This window comes from Bufo bufo, chromosome 10 (genome assembly GCF_905171765.1).
Source record: "Bufo bufo chromosome 10, aBufBuf1.1, whole genome shotgun sequence".
Lineage (NCBI taxonomy): Eukaryota > Metazoa > Chordata > Amphibia > Anura > Bufonidae > Bufo > Bufo bufo.
Window position 1 is genome coordinate 87,528,636 of NC_053398.1, and position 23,997 is coordinate 87,552,632.

A 23,997-nucleotide genomic window follows, 5' to 3' on the forward strand; every position below is an offset into this window, starting at 1 on the left:
ATTTTTGGCTCTATACACCACCACAATGGATTTGAAATGAAACAAACAAGATGTGCTTTAACTGCAGACTGTTAGCTTTCATTTGAGGGTATTTACATCCAAATCAGGTGAACGGTGTAGGAATTACAACAGTTTGCATATGTGCCTCCCACTTCTTAAGGAACCAAAAGTAATGGGACAATTGGCTTCTCAGCTGTTCCATGGCCAGGTGTTTGTTATTCCCTCATTATCCCAATTACAATGAGAAGATAAAAGGTCCAGAGTTCATTTTCAAGTGTGCTATTTGCATTTGGAATCTGTTGCTGTCAACTCTCAAGATGAGATCCAAAGAGCTGTCACTATCAGTAAAGCAAGCCATCATTAGGTTGAAAAAACAAAACAAACCCATCAGAGAGATAGCAAAAACAACAGTTTGGAAGATTCTTAAAAAGAAGAAACGTACTGATGACCGAAGAATTATTTCCCTGGTGAAGAAAACACCTTTCACAACAGTTGGCCAGATCAAGAACACTCTCCAGGAAGTAGGTGTATGCGTGTCAAAGTCAACAATCAAGAGAAGACTCCACCAGAGTGAATACAGAGGGTTTACCAGATGTAAACCATTGGTGAGCCTCAAAAACAGGAAGGCCAGATTAGAGTTTGCCAAACGACATCTAAAAAAGCCTTCACAGTTCTGGAACAACATCCTATGGACAGATGAGACCAAGATCAACTTGTACCAGAGTGATGGAAAGAGAAGAGTATGGAAAAGGAGAACTGCTCATGATCCTAAGCATACCACCTCATTAGTGAAGCATGGTGTTGGTAGTGTCATGGGGTGGGCATGTATGGCTGCCAATGGAACTTGTGGTCTTGTATTTATTGATGATGTGACTGCTGACAAAAGCAGCAGGATGAGTTTTGAAGTGTTTTGGGCAATATTATCTGCTAATATTCAGCCAAATGCTTCAGAACTCATTGGACGACGCTTCACAGTGCAGATGGACAATGACCCAAAGCATACTGCAAAAGCAACCAAAGAGTTTTTTTAAGGGAAAGAAGTGGAATGTTATGCAATGGCCAAGTCAATCACCTGACCTGAATCCGATTGGACATGCATTTCACTGCTGAAGACAAAACTGAAGGGAAAATGCCCCAAGAACAAGGAGGAACTGAAGACAGTTGCAGTAGTGGCCTGGCAGAGCATCACCAGGGATGAAACCCAGCGTCTGGTGATGTCTATGCGTTCCAGACTTCAGGCTGTAATAGACTGCAAAGGATTTGAAACCAAGTATTAAAAAGTGAAAGTTTGATTTATGATTATTATTTAGTCCCATTACTTTTGGTTCCTTAACAAGTGGGAGGCACATATGCAAACTGTTGTAATTCCTACACCGTTCGTTTCATTTCAAATCCATTGTGGTGGTGTATAGAGCCAAAGATGTTAGAATTGTGTTGATGTCCCAATATTTATGGACCTGACTGTGTGCTCCTACTATTGGTGACTGGAGGTAGCCAGAATTTCATCATTTAAAGCTTTCTGAACCAGAAAAACATAGATCTGCCTGGTAGGAACATATATCATTCAATTTGTGAACATTGAATTTTGAACTTAGATAATAAAAAAATAAATGGTGATCAAGGGTGGATGTTACCTTTGAAAGCAAACAGTATGATATGATAGCTATAAAAACTTTTTGGAAATTCTCCAGAGAATCGTGATTTTCCACCTCAATAAAAAATTAAGTTATTTAGAAGTTCATTGTGGTTAATCAACAAGGTTGCAAGCTTGGACTACTATAATTATAGATACACATTTGAAATGCCAATCATCTTACCAAGATCTTTGAAAATGAGTGAAATTCTAGATGTGTTAAATGTTCTGCCAGTTCAGCAGGATCCAAGTGATCGAACAACAGAGATGCTTTCCTTATTCTGCCACCGCTTTGTCCTCGCTGGGTTACTTGTCTTTTCCAGCCATAAGATGGACTGTAACATACAATGGCATGAGTTAACTCACACAGGACACAAATAGCAAGATCTTAAACCATACATAGATTTGTAAAAAAGTGCAAAATTACAAAGATCTACTGAGACTGACACACTTGGTATATGTACTAGATACAAAAAGTAACTATAAAATTGTAAAGTGTCCACACTGAGTGATCATTTTGATCCTAAATTACAAGGGTATGGATACAAGTTCAGGTTTTTTTAATGCAAATTTTGAAGCCAAAATCAGGAGTAGATCATAAAAGAAACTAAACTATTAAGAACAGATACCACTTCTCTTATTTAATTCACTCCTGTTTTTGGCTTCAAAAACTGCATTAAAAGCCTGAACATTTGGCTATACCATAAAGAAAACATTTCAGGGACAGAAGATTTTCAAGTCTGGATGCAGCATCCGCAATTTTTTCATCGCAAATATAGAACAGATGTCTACTAAAATAGTAGCTTTCAAACAATAAAAATTTTTTAAAAGATTTCTGGATCCAGTGAAACTGCAATTTTTTTCAGAAAATAAACTTACTGGCAATGGCAGTGTTGCCCATCTACAACAGGTCCAAATTGGGCAGAACCAAAGATTGTGTTGAACCCATAGAGTTTGGAAGAACAGAAGGGCAAGAATATATGGTATAGTTCACTTGAGTTTGCTGAACAATTCCTGTTGTGTTCCCGTGGAGAGATATAGAAGAAGGATCACCTGTACAAAGCACTAGGAATATATGCCACCTGCAATATCACATGGACTAAAAACATTGTTTGACCTCTAGTACTCCACATCCACACACATACTAAAGGTGTTGGTTGGGAGAACTTTTATAACCCCGTAAATTTGTTATACTCAATGCTCTGGGACATTGATAGTTATTTGCAGTTTTGATATATCTTACTGGACTATAGAGAGGTCTCCCATGGTAGCTCATAGTATACTCTGACACTGCCTCTTTACCTACACTGTATAATTCATTATAAGGAACAAACAATTGTCCAAAACTCTAGTCTATGGTGAACTTGGTCCAAATGTTTGCACTTACACTAAATGTACATATAAGGGCTTATTCACACATCACTGATTCACATCCATGTGCTGTCCGTGCTCCGTGAACCTTTCCTTATTGAGCTATGATGATCAGAAGGCCATCCTAATACAGGGAACAATAGTGGGCCTAGAACCCATATAAAGAGAGAATGAAGTAGTCTGGGTAGAGAACAGACAGTATTCTAGACACATCCTGGTATGAGTGAGAGCCAATCGGACTGTCCCACACAGACCTGGTGAATGTAGAGAACAAAGCAGCTACAAACTACAGAAAAGACTCTTGAAGAGATTCCAGGAGAAGTGTAGTGACAGTAACCCAGGTTCTAATTCACATGTAGGAGTTCACCAGCTAGTAAAGTCTCAGAAAAAATACCTGGATCAACTCCTGATGGAAAAATTATGATAACCCTGGAGTTAAAACCGCAGAAGTAAGAAAAACTGTGCCAGCACTAGTAAGATGGACATGAAGATTAAACGAAAGCACAGAAAACAAGGTTTGGGATTGGGAATCCTGGAGAGAATATAGCCCGAGTGGGACCAGCGTCCTCCCCTGTGGAAACAGCCACCAGGTATTCCACATAGAGGAAGGCGGAAGATATGGAATCCCTGACTCGAGATTAAGGTGGTAAACTGTGGAATTATTCTCCTGATTGAACAGTGTTGGGTGCAATAAGAACAGAAACATCAGGAGAAATAAAATAAAGATGGTCCAGTGGCCGTGTCAGAAATAATGCTAATATCACATTATAGGATGAAAGATAATGATTATGATTCAATTAGAGGCTAGAAGTCTAGAGAACAAAGACCAGAAAAAACAGCATTCCTGTAAGATGGGAGCTAGCACAGTTCAACCAAACACTGACCTAGACTTGCACAATGTACTGGTGGAAACAGAAAGAAACCGTGCTGCTGGAACAGAGAATACTCTGTCAAGCCTGGTGACCAGGGAAGGCCTACAAAGGTACAGAGATTGCCAGCCAGATACAGAGATTGTGCTCAGCCCGATCTCTGAGGGGAGAAAATAGGAGAAGGTGGGTGTCTGAATGGAATTCTGGAACTAGGCAGAAGAAGAAGCATACTGTCTAGGAAGGCAATATACTCAGCTAATCACTTACAATGAGGAACAGAAGTATTTGAACACCCTGCGATTTTGCAAGTTCTCCCACTGGGGTCTGAAATTCACATTGTAGGTGCATTCCCACTCTGAGAGACAGAATAAAAAAAATAAAATTCAGGAAATCACATTGTATGATATTTAAAGAATTTGTCTTGCACTGCTGAACATAAGTATTTCAACACCTGAGAAAATCAGTGTTAATATTTGGTACAGAAGCCTTTGTTTGCAATTACAGAGGTCAAACGTTTCCTGTAGTTCTTGACCAGGTTTGCACACAATGCAACGGGGATTTTGGCCCGCTCTTCCACACAGATCTCCTCTAGATCTGTCAGGTTTCGGGGGTGTCGCTGAGCAACACGGAATTTCAGATCCCTCCAAAGATGTTCTATTGGATTCAGGTCTAGAAACTGGCTAGGCCACTCCAGAACCTTGATGTGCTTCTTACGGAGCCACTCCTTGGTTATCCTGGCTGTGTGGTTTGAGTCGTTGTCATGTTGGAAGACACAGCCATGACCCATCTTCAATGCTCTGACTGAGGGAAGGAGGTTGTTGCTCAAAATCTCACAATAAATGGCCCCATACACCCTCTCCTTAATACAATGCAGTCGTCCTGTCTCCTTCGCAGAAAAGCACCCCAAATCATGACGTTACCACCCCCATGCTTCACAGTAGGGATGGTGTTCTTGGGATGCAGCTTATCCTTCTTTTTCCTCCAAACACGACGAGTGAAGTTTAGACCAAAAAGTTCTACTTTGGTCTCATCTGACCACATGACTTTCTCCCATGCCTCCTCTTGATCATCCAGATGGTCATTGGCAAACTTCAGACGGGCCTGGACATGTGATGACTTGAGCAGGGGAACCTTCCGTGCAATGCATGATTTGAAACCATGACGGCGTAGTGTTCTACCGACAGTGACCTTTGAAACTGTGGTCCCAGTTCTCTTCATAGAAACATAGAATGTGTCGGCAGATAAGAACCATTTGGCCCATCTAGTCTGCCCAATATACGGAATAATATGAATAGCCCTTGGCCCTATCTTATATGAAGGGTGGCCTTATGCCTATCCCATGCATGCTTAAACTCCTTCACTGTATTTGCAGCTACCACTTCTGCAGGAAGGCTATTCCATGCATCCACTACTCTCTCAGTAAAGTAATACTTCCTGATATTACTTTTAAACCTTTGCCCCTCTAATTTAAAACTATGTCCTCTTGTAGCAGTTTTTCTTCTTTTAAATATTCTCTCCTCTTTTACCTTGTTGATTCCCTTTATGTATTTAAAAGTTTCTATCATATCCCCTCTGTCTCGTCTTTCTTCCAAGCTATACATGTTAAGGTGCTTTAATCTTCATGTCATTGACCAGCTACTCCCTTGTAGTTCTGGGCTGATTCCTCACCTTTCTTATCATCAGTGATACCCCACGAGGTGAGATCTTACATGGAGCCCCAGTCCGAGGGAGACTGATAGTCATCTTTAGCCTCTTCCATTTTCTAACAATTGCTCCAACAGTTGATCTATTTTCACCAAGCTGCTTGGCAATTGCCCCATAGCCCTTTCCAGCCTTGTGGAGGTCCACAATTTTGTCTCTGTGTCTTTTGACAGCTCCTCTTGCCGATGGTAGTAGTTGGTATCTGACTGACTGTGGGGTGGACAGGTGTCTTTAAAGAGCTCAGACAGGTGCTACTAAGTTAGATTAATGAGTGGAGTAGAGGTGGACTTTTTAAAGGCACAGTAACAGGTCTTTGAGAGCCAGAATTCTTGCTGTATCTCAGGTGTTCAAATACTTATGTTCAGCAGTGCAAGACAAATAAATTCTTTAAAAATCATACAATGTGATTTCCTGAATGTTTTATTTTATTTTGTCTCTCAGAGTGGGAATGCACATACAATGTGAATTTTAGACCCCTCCATGAGTTCTAAGTGGGAGAACTTGCAAATTCGCAGGGTGTTCAAATACCTCTGTTCCTCACTGTATGTACTATGTCAGAAACTTCCTTAGTTTTCAAAACTGAACCAGGAAAATACCATTGCTTACTAGCTGCAAATATAGTTGAAATAGTGACTAGCATGATGCAGGCAACATGTCATGTAATGGGAAAAAACAGTGGTCTGGTAACTGCAAGAGAGTGCTAGATAGAGATGGCCTTGTGGTTCGCCCGGCGGTCGCTTCGCAGTGAACAAGCAAAATTCGCCGCAATTTGTCCTCCACTCCACCTTCCACCGTGCCGTCGTTGCATTCATCTGGCACAAGGCAGGCTTCCGTGGCATGGTACCCGTGTGGATTTGGTGTTACCACCACGGATTGCATGCAGGCCTGCCTCTTCTTCTCCTCCTCCTACTCCATCCTCTGTCTCCTCCTCGGCTGACTCCTCCTTTTCCACTGCTACTGCCTCTTCCGCTGCGCCCCCCAAGCTCCCTAGAACCTATTCGACATGCCAGGTGAGAAGTTGCCATGCTGTGCTGCGGCTGTTGTGCCTGGAAGCCAAGAACCACACCAGTCCTGCACTGCTTTCAGCTCTGCGGTCACAGGCCGATCAGTGGCTAACCCCGCTCAATTTGACAGTTGGTAAAGTGGTGTGCGACAACGATGCCAATCTGCTGAGTGCGTTGCAACAGGGAAAAATGACCCACGTGCCATGCATGGCACATGTCCTGAACTGTCGTGCAGCGATTTATTACCAAATACCCCGGGTCCAGGACGTCTTGCGCAAAGGCTAGGAAAATCTTTGGCCATTTTAGAAAATCTTACACGGCCATGGCTCGCCTTGCTGACGTTCAGCGGCGACACCACCTGCCCGTCAGACGTCTGATTTGTGACAGCCCGACGTGCTGGAACTCCACCTTCTATATGCTTGAAAGGCTGCTCCAGCAGCAACATGCCATTAACGACTACCTGTACGAACTCTGCAGCAGGACAGGTTCTGGGGAGCTTGGTTTCTTTTCACCGCACCAGTGGCTGCCCATGTGCGACACATGCAGACTTCTGCGGCCATTTGATGAGATCACCAAACTGGTCTGTCACAGCCAGGGCACCATCAGTGACATCGTACCTTATGCCTTCTTTCTGTCATTGATCAAGCCGTCGAGAAGCAGGAGCAGGAAGATGAGGAAGTCGCAATGCTGAATGAATTCCCAGGGAGGCTACTCCATATGAGACAAATCAGCTGGAGTCTGAAGGGGATGGTGGCTGGAGGGAGGAGGAGGAGCAAGAAGAGCACGCTTTGAGGGGGACTTTAAACTTTTTGGGGATGTTGGTGTTGTCCGTGTCTGGGGGAAGGAGACCGAGGGTGACATTCTCATGGGCGATGAGCAGGAGCCAGGTCGCTCCACCGCTTCCAATTTAATGCAAATGGGGGCCTTCATGCTTCAGTGTTTGAATAGGGATGCCCATATAAAAACCATAAAGGGCAAGGACCAGTACTGGATGGCAACGTACTTAGACCCCTGGTACAAACACAAAATGGCGGACATGTTACCAGCATCACAGAGGTCTGTCAGAATGCAGCATTTCCAGTCCTTGCTGCGAGAGATGCTGCATTCTGCTGTTGCGGGTGCTGGCAGAGGAATTTCCACCCACAGCAAAACAGGTGCCGGTACCAATCCTACCGTGCCTGCAAGGAGAGGGCGGTTTGAAGATGTGTTGGCCACTTTGGATATGAGATCATTCTTGCAGCCAACCCATCAACAGTCTCCCTCCGGATCCAGCCTCAGGGAACGCCTAGACTGACAGGTGTCCGACTACATCGGGTTAATGGCCGATGTGGACGCTCTGAGAAGCAAGGAAACCCTGGACTACTGGGTGTGCATGCTTGACCTGTGGCCAGAGCTGGCACAATTTGCCATGGAACTCTTGGCTTGCCCCTCGTCGAGTGTCCTGTCCGAAAGGACGTTCAGCACAGCAGGGGGGATCGTGACCGATAAGCGCACTAGCCTAGCTCACGACAGTGTGGACTACCTCACATTTCACTCACCTAGGGTAAGTAGTACATGTTGTAATAGAACTGCATAGGCTTTTCAATATTGCAGCAGTTGACAGAGAAATTACACAATCTTTGAAGAGAGCAATAAACTGCTTAGGCTTGCCAAGGCTGACAGCAAGCGATAGTGCAAGTATTCCACCTTGAGAGGGGTACTGGCTACCTGGAGTACAACTGAACTGTGTAGGCTTGACAGATATAGAAGCAATTGAAAGCAGAATTACCCTAACCCTGCCGGGAGTCTATATGATGCAGAATACAACCTGGCCGGCTGGCTGTCTAGAAAATTTAGCGACAGTAAACTCTGCTTGGTAAAAAGGGTAATGCAGTTTTCAGGTGCACATAAGAAGTGGTCAGGGTTGGCACGAACAACATCAAGTGATAGCACAATTATTCCTCCTATTGAGGGGGTAATGTGTATTGCTCGGTACCATCCAAGCTAAGTACGCTAGTAAGAGGTAGCAACTAGCTACAGAGCAAGAACTTCACCTGATGAAGGGGGTTTGATATCGTACCTAGATATAGTGGGAATATCTGGCTTGTTGAGGGAAAAGTGGTATCCAGAAGCCGATCCATAGGGGAGTTGGCTCCTGGAAGTAGATGCTGGGGCAAGCCGGGATTAGAGGGAGAAAGACCAAACCCCAGGCAAAGGACAGGGTGTGGAGGATAACTCCTTGTGCCTCAGTGACTAGTGAACCAGGAGGAAAAGCCCTCAGAACAAAATGGAGCCTGGACGTATAGGTGGACGTTTGATCCTAAGAGGGACTTGGGGCAGAAGCAATAATTACCTTTCCGGCATTTCCCCCACCTCATGTCCACCTGGGTCACCTTTGTCAGTGCGCTGTTCCTTGGGGAGGGTAGCTACACTAGAACATGGCGGGACTTACAGGCAAAAGTGACCTGCTGGTTAACGTGATTGCTTGCAGGTGACGTCAGATTTGAGATCCACCGTCCCTCCTTGACTTCTGTAGGTAGTAAACAAGCATCAGGCATGGTGACCCATTGGTCTACCTTGACATGTGTGGGGTAACAAGTGGTTGCAACAACTCTAAGCCCAATATATTCACAAAAAGAGAAGACATTTTTTTTTTTTGCAGACATGCATGACAGGTATAGCTAGACACTACGCTAAAACTTATTAGCTCAGTGCCTACAGTAGAGGTATAGCTGAGAGGAGAAGCTAACACTTTCTTCTTTAATCTTAATGTCATCCCCTAATGGCAGCAGCTACACGGACAGTCTTCTGTGTCTTCCAATGACACGAGCGAGAAATATAGTGATTTAAAAAATGGTATGTACCCCCAAAATGGTATCCATAAAAACTACACTTTGCCCCGCAAAAAAAACAAATCCCCATATAGCTCTGTAGAAAGAAATATAAATAAGTTATCGGTGACATAATTTAGCAATGTAGAAAAAATTTGCATTTTTTAAAAGTTTTTTTTTACTGTTTAAAAATAGTAAGGCATGATAAAAATTACATAAACTTGGTACCACCGTAATCGCACATAACAATAACAAAAAAATAAATAAAAATCACCTCGGCTGTTTTTTTCCCCTATTTTAACCGCAAGAATATTTTCCAGTTTTCAAATACAAGATATGGTAACTTAAATTGTGCCATTAACAAAATACTTTTCTGACAAAAAAATGAAACCTTATATGGCTATATGAATGGAAATTTTAAAAAGTTGTGGCTCTTCCAAGTAAAAGATAAATATGAAAAGCAAAAAATGGCCTGGTCCATGGGGTTAATAGTAGTACAACATAAAAATGTCATCAATTTTGTATCATTGTAATCATACTGAACCACAGAATGAGGTTACCATGTCATTTTTAGCGTACTGGAACAACATAAAAACAAAACCCATAAATCCACAGCAGAACTACGCTTTTTTTTTGCAGTTTCAGACATATTTTTTCCTCACTTTGAAATATGAGAATTGGTAAACTACTTGTCCCACAAAATGCAAGCCCTAATACATCCACGTGAATGGAATAGTAAAAAAGTTACGTTTTGGAAAGTGAGGAGGAAAAAATCAAAATGAAAAAAAGAAAAATTGACATGATCCTGTACGGGTAAACAGACTTTTTCCCCCAAATTCTGGTGCAATGTGGCACATATTAAACATGCCAAAATAAGTCATAATTTTTTTGCTGAGAACTAAGCGGGAATTCTGGCAGATTTATCTTAGTAAATTTGCCCTGCTGTTAGCACAAAGACACATTTTATAGATGTGCTCTAAAATCTTTCTTATCATGCAAGTCTTGGTAGAGCATTCACATCCTACTCCATACTCCAAGATTTGTATGAAAAAAAAACAAATCTGACGCTAGCTGCATTGGAATGTTGTCACATCATATAATGTTGTCACATGTAAAATGTCCTGATATATCGGATCTATTCAAGCACAAAACTCTGGCTTTTGGGAAATAGTCTTACATTAGTCTTTTTCCACTCTTCTCTGAACAGAAAGAGAAAAGCAGAAATCAATAAAATGATAACGCATGGCGTATCTAAAGAACACATTCCAATTCCTTTTACTGCAAATGTACACTTAATGTTATGATAAAAGTTCATCTTGATTTCGGTTTATAAATATGAAAACACATTTACTAGAGAGTATTCATAAACCATATAACAGGCTGTCTCTTCCTGGCTTGGTTTACAGATCCATGTGCTCCACGATAAAACCAAATGAAATATCAAAAAAATTACTTCTAGTTGACTTCTGGATTCTTATGGTTTATGGTGGTAAAAGAGATTAATTGATAGGGGACACCAAAGGTCTTAGAAGCAAAAGGGATAACAATACAAATCCAGAGTCTCTTAATCATGTCATTTCTACATGATTACTATGGACCTCAAGAGGGTACAGTATTCTACTAGTGTGTGTCAATTTGTTTTATTGTTAATAGGTTAAATTGTTATTAGGTTTAATGTACATTACCTCTGACAGGCTGCATGCAAAAATCTAAGCCACTTCTACATGGGTCTAACATGGACGCAGTGATTATACAGATGCTAAAATGCGACTGCATCACAACAATGCAAGTGAATTAGGTTTTAAGAAACAGTGCAAAAAGGTAAAATCTGCATCTGTTGACCAATTTTTCACCTGATTTAACCTATTGCAAATCAATCTACAGTACATTTAAATGTGCCTATTTTTTTTAAAGGATTTTAAGGATATTTACATAGAGTATTTATATGTAAACTCAGTCTAACTGTATATGTAACCTGTTCCCCTAACTTCTAATCCCTCACTTTCTAATGTCTATCAATATTCCCCAACCTGTGACTGTATATTGATATATTGAATATAGCCAGATGCAGTCAATAAAAAAGTTTATATGTGTGTGTGTGTGTATATATATATATATATATTGTAACACAGTGAAAGGTTTGGTCTGGGAAAACAGGTATTTTCCTTCCAGTACGTGCTGCTGGGCTGATTTACAGCCAGGTGAGGTCAAATACCGTACCGGATTTTAAATGCTGGTCCGAGTTTTGGCAGCAGCTGGCTGTCCTTAAATAGGCAGCTGGGCTCAAAAGCCATGTCTCTGTGTTGGGATCTGGGAGCCTTGTGTCTGGATGAAGGCTTGCTACCTGTTTGACGTGAAAACAGGTTGGTGCTGCTATCAGCAAGGACTATTTCAGGCAGAATTGCCGCATGGTGTGAATTACCACCAACACCGCAAGGTGACTTTTTGTTTAAATATGACTGCTTGTTTTGTCAGTTGCCTAAAGTGTGAATAAAACACTGAACTGTTTGATCCAAAGAACTTGTTGTTGCCTCTATACTGCGTCCGCTAATCCTGTCTAGCAGAGTGAGTCCCCACAATATATATAGAGTATACAGTATATACTCTTCAACATTGAAATTGCAATACCAATAAGGACAAGCCATAAGGTTATGTAAATCAAGGAAGTAGCAGGTGTCCCTAAGATCTGCAAATTATTCAATTTTCAAGCACCTAGCTCCAATCTGGGTCATGTGGGAGGGGCATAAAAGCCAGATGGACAGCAAAATTTTATAGCCAGATGAAACTATTTAAAAATCAAATCAAGTCTTGTGGGATGATTGCGCAATGTTCCCTACAGTATTTATTGATGTGCCAGTTGTCGCCACTTGTTGCAATTTGTGAGGGACAGAATCCTTGAACTTAGAGACCTTGGTTTAGCACTCCAGCAGATCTTAACACGATCAGGCCAAAATGTCAGCACTGTTCAACATTGCCTTCTCCAGTGGTTGGGATAACAATGATGAAGTGGCATGACAGCAAGAGCTGCACAGAGGCGAACCTCTACATTGACGGATCATCTAATCAGAAGCATCGTGGGTAGTGATCTATTCTGTACTGCAAGTGAAATTGGACATCACATCCCAAGACTAGGGTGGTAAACAGTGTCTACTCAAACCATCAAAAGGCGTTTGCAAGACACTGGGCTTCGAGCCAGATGTCCAGATAAAGGTGTTCCATTGACCTCACACCACTGCTCTCAAAGGCCATCATGGTGCACAGCAAGATAGCAATGGAGGCTGGGATGGAGGTCTGTCCTTCTCAGCAATGAGTCACACTTTTGTCTTGGATGCAATGATAGATGGAGATTGATCTGGAGACTATGGGGGCAACGCTATGAAGAGGACTTCACAAAGGAACATCACAGGTCCTACTAACGAGATTATGATGTTATAGATTTCATTACAGGTATACTAACAACTCGGCGTTACATTGATTTGATTGTGGATTCAGGAGCCATTTTTCAACAGGATAACAGTAGGCAGTACGTTCCTCATACTACTGTGAGCAGCCTTTGTGGCCTAAATATTTTGCCATGGCCTGCAGCGTTTCCCATTGAGTACATATAGGATGTCATTGGTTGGCGATTGCAAAGGGCGATGTCAGTAGTGGATCTTGATGATTTGCATGCCCAAAAGCATTCAGCGTGGCAGAACCTTCCTCAGATAACCCTTAAAGCTTTCCGGATCTCTGCTGTACATGCACAAGTACAGTCTTTAAAGATGGCGCCGGCTTGCGAGCGCTGTGGGCACCATAACCGCCGGATTTCTGCTGTTTTACACAGAAGAGGCCAGTTGATAACGTGTGTGATTGGCAGTAATGCCAGTCATGGACATTTAACCCCTCAGATGCCATGATCAAATGTGATCACAGGATCCAGGAGCGCTGAAACTGGGCCGCGTTCCCCCTGGCTGAGATTGGGGAAGGTGGCCTTTACTAGTAATAGGCTTAAAGGGTTTCTATCACTTCGTATGACATATTTAGGTGTCAGACACTAGCGATCCGCTAGTGTCTGCTCTAACAAACCATCCTAATATGATAGGTTTTGGGGCAGCCGTTTTGCTAAAATAACAACTTATATCTATATGCTAATGAGCCTCTAGGTGCTATGGGGGCGTCATTAGCACCTAGAGGCTCCGTCTACCTTCATAAACTGTCGCCGCCCAGCGCGTCCCTCCAGCCCGCCCATCTCCTGCTGAATGCGATCCTCTCCGTGCGCGTCTCTGTTCTGCGCATGCGCAGTGAATGTCTGACCGCTTCCCTGCTCAGACATCTCCACTGCGCCTGCGCCGATGACATCATAGTGCTCCGAGGAACAGGCGCAGTGGAGATGTCTGAGCAGGGAAGCGGTCAGACATTCACTGCGCATGCGCAGAACAGAGACGCGCACGGAGAGGATCGCATTCAGCAGGAGATGGGCGGGCTGGAGGGACGCGCTGGGCGGCGACAGTTTATGAAGGTAGACGGAGCCTCTAGGTGCTAATGACGCCCCCATAGCACCTAGAGGCTCATTAGCATATAGATATAAGTTGTTATTTTAGCGAAACGGCTGCCCCAAAGCCTATCATATTAGGATGGTTTGTTAGAGCAGACACTAGCGGATCGCTAGTGTCTGACACCTAAATATGTCATATGAAGTGATAGAAACCCTTTAAGCCTGTACTAGGCTTACAGGCTAATTACTAGTATATTGCAATGCAGGTCTGTAGATGGCAGTACTGCATTGGAATATAATGAATTCAGTATTCTGTATTGCATAAATATGCATTACAGAATACAAAATGCAATCCAGTTATAGTCACGTAGAGTGACAATTTTCTTTTTACGTTTAAAAAAATATAAAAAAAATAAAAAATTCAAATCAACCCCCTTTTGATAGAATAAAAAAAATATATATAAACTGAATAACGGGGAAAAAACTGAATGGCCAATTCACAATTTTTTTGGTCATTTCACCTCCTAAAAATGGAATAAAAAGTGATCAAAAAGTACACACTCGTAAATGGTATCAATAAAAACTATAGATCGTTGAGCCCCCACACAGCTCCATAAACATAAATATAAAAAAGTTATAGGGGTTTGAATAAGCAATGAAAAGAACATATTTTTCCATACAGGTGAAACTCGAAAAATTAGAACATCGTGCAAAGTTCATTTATTTCACTAATGCAACTTAAAAGGTGAAACTAATATATAAGATAGACTCATTACATGCAAAGCGAGATATTTCAAGCCTTTATTTATTAGAATTTGGATGATTATGGCTTACAGCTTATGAAAACCCCAAAGTCACAAGCTCAGGTACCCTTTTATCACTGCTTGCCCTGTGAGAGGTCTGGGAAGATCAGATAGACTTGCAGCACGAGTCTATCTGGTCTTTCTGTTTTTCCTTGCTGTTTGTTGTTGTGGGCAGGATCTCACCTCTCCACAGGTTCTGCTCATTTGCTGTTTAGCGGCTCTATTTTAGCCTGCCTCTCACTGCAGACCTTGCAGTTGTTATTACCTTCTGGAGTTCTAAGCTGGCTGTTAGAGGTTCTCCTACTTCTTACTCATCTCAAGCTAAGTCCTCCTGTTTCTACTTTGTGTGTATGTTGTGTCTATGTGTAAGGGAGACGCTGATCCCTTCACGGTGGAAGGTCCCGGCAGTCTCATCCCTGCTTCCTAATTTAGGGTTTGTGTCAGTTTCAGCAGGTCTTATGTTCCGGTGTATGAGTTCTTCCCCCATTAGGATTTGCTCATACTGTTAGCAGTCAGGGAGAGGCTGTCACTACCAGAGCTTTGAGACGTACTCACAGCTCTGTTTCTCCACCCCTGTGATGATGATGTCACTACTAGAGCTTGGAGGAGTTCTCACTGCTCTGTTTCTCCGCCCCTGTAATGAGGTTTTTACTTTCTGTTTCCTTCCTCCCAGCTGTTCCTCCTGCGTTTGATTTCCCTGCCTTTAAATCACCCCTCCTCCTATTGTAGGGTGTGGATTATATTTCTCATTTGAGTTGTAGCTCTTGCTTGAGTATCTTCACTTGTAAGCTATCATTTCACTGGACCTGTGTTCTGCTGCAGCAAGTACTCCGGATAGTGCCAGCTGTCTTTGGATCCGTCTTCTCTGCTGCTGCAGCTCCTTCAGCTAAGTGTGCAGACATTGTAGTGTATCTGTTTATTTTCTGACTGGATCTGAGGCGACCACGGTTCCCTCCATATACTGAGCAGGGCACCGGTGGCAGTGCCCCTTCCACTATTGTAGGGGTTACAGTGGTCATCAGTCTTAGGTACGCGGGCATGCCTCGTTCCACCATTTGGATCCGGGCATGTGCTTTAGCAGCATAGGGAGAGCTTTGAGGGTCTGACAGGGGTCACCCTTTATCCTCCCTAGTTTGGGTCCGGTCAGTAGCTCTTTTTACTGTGTATGCTCTTGTTGCTCACATACAGCCGTGACATTATAATCCACCAAAACCGTCCTTTTTGACATGGATCCGCTTTCTGGCCTGGTTGACCGCATGCAGGGTCTTTCTTTGGAGGTAGCGGATCTCCGTCAATCTATGACTCAGCTTCAAACATTGGGCTCTGCTCCGGCCCATGGAGTCTGTTGCGAGCCAAAGGTCTCACTTCCGGAAACGTTCTCCGGGGGCAGTGAGAATTTTGTTCCCTTCAGAGAGGCATGCAAACTCCATTTTTGCTTGTGTCCCCACTCCTCTGGTAATGAGGAGCAGAGGGTGAGGATTGTCATCTCCCTGCTCAGGGGTAATGCTCAGACTTGGGCTTTTTCGCTGCCATCAGGGGATCCCTCCCTTCGATCCGTGGAAAGATTTTTTGTGGCCCTGGGGCAGATATATGATGACCCGGATCGTGTTGCTCTGGCCGAATCTAACTTACGTGTTTTATGCCAGAACAAACTGTCTGCGGAGCTTTATTGTTCTGAATTTCTGAGATGGGCAGCTGATTCAGGTTGGAATGATGCTGCACTCCGGAGTCAGTTCTGTCATGGTCTCTCAGAGAGATTGAAAGATGCGTTTGCTTTCCATGAGAGACCAACGTCCTTAGAGTCTGCCATGTCATTGGCGGTACGCCTTGACAGGCGTCTAAGAGAAAGAAACGAGACCTCTCTGTCCAGCCATTGTCAGTCTAGGGGCAGTGGTGCGGACTCATTCAGTGTGCAGGGGCCTCATCCTGTCTCGCTCCTCTCTGAGGAGGAGCCCATGCAGCTAGGTCGACTTGCCCCTGATAAAAGAGGATTTAGTCCTCAGAGTATGGTGTGTTTTTGTTGTGGGGGCATAGGTCATTTGGCAAATGTTTGTCCGTCTAGGAGATTCTTGAACTGTACTAAGAGCGATAATAAGAGAAAAACCTCAAAAGGTAAATCATCAAATTCTGCTTCATCTGCTACTTTGGGCAAAGTTGATGTAGGAATTGATGCTTTTCCTCTGACCTGCAGTTCCCGTTTTCTCCTGTCTGCCAGGGTGGCGCTAGAGAGCAAAGTCATTTCTTGTGAGATTTTTGTCGATAGTGGAGCGGCCGTCAATCTTATTGACACTCAATTTGTAGCCATGCATGGTTTTCAGGTTTGCACATTAGAAAAGGATATACCTGTTTTTGCTATTGACTCTGCTCCGCTCTCACAGAGATCTCTGAAGGGCATTGTTCACAATATCTGGCTAGCTGTAGTTGACACTCATGTGGAGGATATATTTTGTTTTGTCCTTAACGGATTGCCTTCTCCTCTAGTTTTGGGGTTACCCTGGCTCACTAGACATAACCCCACTATTGATTGGCAAGGAAGGCAAATAAATGAGTGGAGTGACTTTTGTAGAGAGAATTGTCTCACAGCAACTTTTGCAGAGGTGTCTACTAAAACTGTGCCATCATTTCTCTCTGATTTCTCGGACGTGTTTTCCGAGAGCGGTGTTCAGGAGCTACCTCCTCACCGGGAGTTTGACTGTCCCATTAACCTCATTCCCGGCGCCAAGCTGCCAAAAGCACGCCTCTACAATCTCTCACAACCGGAAATAATTGCAATGCGAACCTATATCTCCGAGAGTCTCGATAAGGGGCATATTCTTCCCTCAAAATCACCTGTTGCCGTGGGTTTTTTTTTTGTTAAAAAAAAAGATGGCTCTCTGAGACCTTGCCTTGATTTTAGGAAGCTGAACCGTATCACGATTCGCGATCCCTATCCCCTTCCTCTGATCCCACACCTCTTTAACCAAATTGTTGGGGCCAAGGTTTTTTCCAAATTGGATTTGAGAGGCGCGTACAACCTGGTCAGGGTCAGAGAGGGGGATGAATGGAAAACGTCCTTTAATACCCCTAACGGGCATTTCGAGAATCTCGTTATGCCTTTCGGCCTGATGAATGCTCCGGCCGTCTTTCAGCATTTTGTTAATAGTATTTTCTACCATTTAATGGGGAAATTTGTATTGGTGTATCTTGATGATATTTTGATTTTTTCCCCCTGATGTTCAGACCCATCAGGATCATCTTTTTCAGGTTCTGCAGATTCTGCAGGAAAATAAATTGTACGCCAAGCTGGAGAAATGTCTTTTTATGGTATCGGAGATTCAATTTCTGGGTTTTCTCCTCTCTGCTTCCTGTTTTCGCATGGATCCGGAGAAGGTCCGTGCTGTACTTGAGTGGGAGCTTCCTGAGAATCAGAAGGCATTGATGCGCTTTCTGGGTTTTGCGAACTATTACAGAAAGTTCATTTTGAATTATTCCTCTGTTGTCAAACCCCTCACTGACATGACAAAAAAGGGGGCGGATTTTTCCTCTTGGTCGGAGGAGGCGCTTGCAGCTTTTTCTAAGATTAAAGAGAGTTTTGCGTCTGCTCCCGTCTTGGTGCATCCCGATGTTTCCTTACCTTTTATTGTTGAGGTGGATGCGGTGGGTGTGGGTGCGGTTTTGTCCCAGGGCCCTTCTCCTGCCAAATGGCGACCCTGTGCCTTTTTCTCTAAAAAACTCTCCCCGGCAGAGAAAAACTATGATGTGGGAGATAGGGAGTTGTTGGCCATCAAGTTGGCTTTCGAGGAATGGCGCAATTGGTTGGAGGGGGCCAGGCACCCTATCACCGTTTTTACCGACCATAAGAATCTGGCATACTTGGAGTCGGCCAGGCATATGAATCCGAGACAGGCCAGATGGTCTCTGTTCTTCTCCAGATTCAATTTTGTTGTTACATTCCGCCCTGGGATCAAAAATGTGAAGGCTGATGTTCTCTCTCGCTGTTTTCCGGGAGGAGGAAACTCCGTGGACCCGGGTCCCATTTTGGCGGAGGGGGTAGTTGTTTTTGCTCTATATTCTGATTTGGAGTATATTCTGATTTGGAGGCTGAGGTCCAGGCTGCCCAGACTGAGGCACCTGGCCGTTGTCCTTCTGGGAAGTTGTTTGTGCCTCCTGAGCTACGTCACAAACTCTTCAAGGAGCATCATGATACTGTTCTTGCTGGTCATCCCGGGAGTAGAGCCACGGTAGATCTCATTGCTCGGAGATTTTGGTGGCCGGCTCTTCGTATGTCGCAGGAGGGTTTTGTGGCTGCTGTGAGACGTGCGCTCGCGCTAAGGTCCCTCGTTCACGGCCTTCAGGTTCCCTTCTCCCGTTACCCATACCTTCCCGTCCTTGGACACACCTGTCCATGGACTTTATCACGGATCTTCCTCGTTCCTCAGGGAAGTCGGTGATCCTGGTGGTGGTGGACCGTTTTAGCAAGATGGCTCATTTCGTACCTTTCCCTGGTTTACCCAATGCTAAAACGTTGGCGCAAGCTTTTGTCGACCATATTGTTAAATTGCATGGCATTCCCTCTGATATTGTTTCCGATAGAGGCACGCAGTTTGTGTCCAGATTCTGGAAGGCTTTCTGTTCTCGCTTGGGGGTTCGGCTGTCCTTCTCTTCTGCTTTTCACCCGCAGTCGAATGGTCAGACTGAGCGCCTCAATCAGAATCTGGAGACATATTTGCGCTGTTTTGTGGCAGAGAACCAGGAGGATTGGTGTTCATTTCTCCCTCTTGCTGAGTTTGCTCTGAACAACCGTCGTCAGGAATCTTCTGATAAGTCACCATTCTTTGGTGCATATGGGTTCCATCCGCAGTTTGGGACATTCTCGGGAGGGGCTCTTTCTGGTTTACCTGAGGAGGAGAGATTTTCCTCGTCTTTGTCTACCATTTGGCAAAAGATTCAGAGTAATCTTAGAAAGATGAGTGAGAAGTATAAGCGTGTGGCTGATAAGAGAGGTGTGCCTGGTCCGTACCTGAATGTGGGTGATCTGGTGTGGTTGTCTACAAGAAATATTAAACTGAAGGTTCCCTCCTGGAAATTGGGTCCCAAGTTTATTGGGCCTTATAAAATCTTGTCAGTCATCAATCCTGTTGCCTTCCGTATTGATCTTCCACGGGTTTGGAAGATACATAATGTATTTCACAGATCTCTCTTAAAACCATATGTCCAGCCCACGGTACCCTCCTCTTTGCCTCCTCCTCCGATTTTGGTTGATGGCAATCTGGAGTTTGAGGTTTCCAGAATTGTGGACTCTCGCATTGTCCGCGGTTCTCTTCAGTACCTCGTTCATTGGAAGGGTTATGGTCCTGAGGAGAGGATGTGGGTTCCGGTGTCGGACATTAAAGCCACTCGCCTCATCAGGGCATTTCATAGGGTTCATCCTGAGAAGGTGGGTCCTGGGTGTCCGGAGTCCACCCGTAGAGGGGGGGGGGGGGTACTGTCACTACCAGAGCTTTGAGACGTTCTCACAGCTCTGTTTCTTTACCCCTGTGATGATGATGTCACTACTAGAGCTTGGAGGAGTTCTCACTGCTCTGTTTCTCCGCCCCTGTGATGAGGTTTTTACTTTCTGTTTCCTTCCTCCCAGCTGTTCCTCCTGCGTTTGATTTCCCTGCCTTTAAATCACCCCTCCTCCTATTGTAGGGTGTGGATTATATTTCTCATTTGAGTTGTAGCTCTTGCTTGAGTATCAATTTGTAAGCTATCAATTCACTGGACCTGTGTTCTGCTGTAGCAAGTACTCCGGATAGTGCCAGCTGTCTTTGGATCCGTCTTCTCTGCTGCTGCAGCTCCTTCAGCTAAGTGTGCAGACATTGTAGTGTATCTGTTTATTTTCTGACTGGATCTGAGGCGACCATGGTTCCCTCCATATACTGAGCAGGGCACCGGTGGCCGTGCCCCTTACACTATTGTAGGGGTTACAGTGGTCATCAGTCTTAGGTACGCGGGCATGCCTCGTTCCACTATTTGGATCCGGGCATGTGCTTTAGCAGCATAGGGAGAGCTTTGAGGGTCTGACAGGGGTCACCCTTTATCCTCCCTAGTTTGGGTCCGGTCAGTAGCTCTTTTTACTGTGTATGCTCTTGTTGCTCACATACAGCCGTGACAGAGGCTCAGGGATTACTAGGAGGTTACCTGCCCCCTGCTACAAGAGGACATAGTTTTAAATTAGAGGGGCAAAGGTTTAAAAGTAATATCAGGAAGTATTACTTTACTGAGAGAGTAGTGGATGCATGGAATAGCCTTCCTGCAGAAGTGGTAGCTGCAAATACAGTGGAGGAGTTTAAGCATGCATGGGATAGGCATAAGGCCATCCTTCATATAAGATAGGGCCAGGGGCTATTCATAGTATTCAGTATATTGGGCAGACTGGATGGGCCAAATGGTTCTTATCTACCGACACATTCTATGTTTCTATGTTTCTATGTTTTCTCTTCACTAGATTTGAGGCCTAGTCTGTGTTACTGTTGTAGTTTGTTTATTTGGTGTTCTTCCTTTCCCCACCTACCGTGACACCTTTGCTCAGGGGGTATGGATTATTTAGCTGACTAGAGTGTGATATTTTGAGAGTAGAATATTGAACCTTTTCACAATATTCAAATTTTAAGTTGCATTAATGCAACTCCTTTTAAGTTGCATTATATTGCATGATATTCAAATTTTTCAAGTTTTACCAGTAGTATTTTTTTTTTTCAGTATTAAAACTTCAGTATGAAAAACTATATAAATGTGTCATCGCCGTAATCGTACTGACCTGGAGAATGAAACTAACGGGTCAGTTTTATTGCAAAGGGAAAGCTGTAAAAACAAAAATCCATAAAACTGTGGCAGATTTGTGGGTTTTTTTTCTAATTCCACCCCATTTGGAATATTTTTCAAGCTTCCCACTACATTGTATGCAATAGTAAATGGTGTCATTGAAAAGTAAAACTTGACCCGCAAAAAACAAGGCTATGTGAATGGAAAAATAAAAAAGGTTATGTCTCCGGGAAGGCAGGGAAAAAAACGGAAAATCACAGGGACCTGAAGGGGTTAATAACCTCAATCTTGTACTTAAATGTCTGTGCCACATTATGTAGAAAAAAATAATCACTACTGTGCCAGACTATTATTCTACAAAACCCATATTTTTATCTTTAGTTGACCCTTTTCCAGCCATTTTTAAGGATACTCTTAAAAGTCCTGAGCTATTATTATTTTTTTTAATTCAGAGCCCAGTCTTTTTCACAACAAGCAGTAAGAATGACCTTTCACTTAGCAGAAACATCTTGGCATTCAGCCTGTTGTGGGGGTTTAGACATCAGATATCAAACACTTGGCTATATTGTAGCAACCAGTACATGTGATTTTTCTACTTTCATTCCCTAAGTTCCCGAAGTGCAGGACAACCATTACATACACATTCTCAATGTCTATGAGACTGCTCTCTCTGCGGTTTCCCTTGTTTTCCAGTGCCCTCTTCAGGTCTCGAATCTGCTCTCCCAGTTCAGGATTTAAATCAAACTCAGCTGGGTATTCTTCTATCCAGAACCTGCAGAAACACGGATTAATGCTGCATTATGTGAGTGAATGAGGTTATAGAACAACGAGCAACTGATTTAATTAATGTTAACAGTGGTAAAAATGTGGAGCTACCTGACAAGGTGACAGATTCGTTCTCGTTCTGCATTTCCACCAGCCTCTGAAGTAGGAAATAGTCAAGGAAAATATATGTATGAAGGGAGAAATGTGTGAAATTTAACACTTAATATGCTGTATATATATTTATATTAATATTATATTAAAGGGGTTGGCCTATCTGGGATATTGATGGCATATTTCTGGGGCCTGCTTCCTTCTAGAGAATGGGGTCCATGAAATGAAGGAGACCACACCACATATGCGCTGCCAAGTCTCTATTGACCGCTATGGTACTGCTGAAATATTATATATACAGTACAGAGCAAAAGTTTGGACACACCTTCTCATTCAAAGAGTTTTCTTTATTTTCATGACTATGAAGGCATCAAAACTATGAATTAACACATGTGGAATTATATACATAACAAACAAGTGTGAAACAACAGAAAATATGTCATATTCTAGGTTCTTCAAAGTAGCCACCTTTTGCTATGATTACTGCTTTGCACACTCTTGGCATTCTCTTGATGAGCTTCAAGAGGTAGTCCCCTGAAATGGTCTTCCAACAGTCTTGAAGGAGTTCCCAGAGATGCTTAGCACTTGTTGGCCCTTTTGCCTTCACTCTGGGTTCAGGTCCGGTGACTGTGGAGGCCAGGTCATCTGGCGCAGCACCCCATCACTCTCCTTCATGGTCAAATAGCCCTTACTTTCAAAGTTTTCCCAATTTTTTGGCTGACTGACGGACCTTCATTTCTTAAAGTAATGATGGCCACTCGTTTTTCTTTACTTAGCTTCTTTTTTCTTGCCATAATACAAATTCTAACAGTCTATTCAGTAGGACTATCAGCTGTGTATCCACCTGACTTCTCAACGCCACTGATGGTCCCAACCCCATTTATAAGGCAAGAAATCCCACTTATTAAACCTGACAGGGCACACCTGTGAAGTGAAAACCATTTCAGGGGACTACCTCTTGAAGCTCATCAAGAGAATGCCAAGAGTGTGCAAAGCAGTAATCAAAGCAAAAGGTGGCTACTTTGAAGAACGTAGAATATGACATATTTTAAGTTTTTTCACACTTGTTTGTTATGTATATAATTCCACATGTGTTAATTCATAGTTTTGATGCCTTCAGTGTCAATCTACAATTTTCATAGTCATGAAAATAAAGAAAACTATTTGAATGAGAAGGTGTGTCCAAACTTTTGGTCTGTACTGTATATATATATATATATATATATATATATATATATATAACAACATACACATACACGGATAAATCAAAATGGATGTCTTTGTTGTAAGGCAAAATATTAATAAATATAAGACTTAATAGAGTCTGGTTCCTAAATGTGTTAAGTAGTTGTGGTGTCAGAATGAAATACTTCCCCCTCTGTGAGGTTAAACTGACAGATGCCACTTGCTTTCCTCTGGATCAACATTTAGATATAGCAGCTCAATATATTTGGTTTGCTTTTTGATTAGTTAGAGGTTAGTATTATTTGCTTCATTCATTTATGGCATGCACACTAAGGCTAAGAGACTGAAGGTGACTTAGTTATTGATTTTACAGAAATATATTCTGAGACAGATGGCAATTACAGGGAATCTGTCACTGGCGACCTCCCTATCCAACTGTTTGGATAGACACATAGCTGTTGTTCACCTGATTAAAATTCTATTTT

General features: G+C 43.1%; 1 protein-coding gene across 5 annotated transcripts in view; it reads right to left on the reverse strand.

Annotated features, from left to right (window-relative positions):
* Positions 1 to 23,997, reverse strand: part of RASGRP2 (RAS guanyl releasing protein 2) — a 404,443-nt gene that overhangs the window by 222,172 nt on the left and 158,274 nt on the right. For all 5 annotated transcript variants that reach the window (XM_040409574.1, XM_040409572.1, XM_040409573.1 and 2 more), the window contains 3 exons: positions 22,328 to 22,378; positions 22,092 to 22,223; positions 1,818 to 1,968 (listed from right to left, as the gene is read on the reverse strand). In XM_040409574.1, the coding sequence (XP_040265508.1) occupies positions 1,818 to 1,968; positions 22,092 to 22,223; positions 22,328 to 22,378 (334 nt within the window). The remainder of the gene's footprint in view (positions 1 to 1,817; positions 1,969 to 22,091; positions 22,224 to 22,327; positions 22,379 to 23,997) is intronic.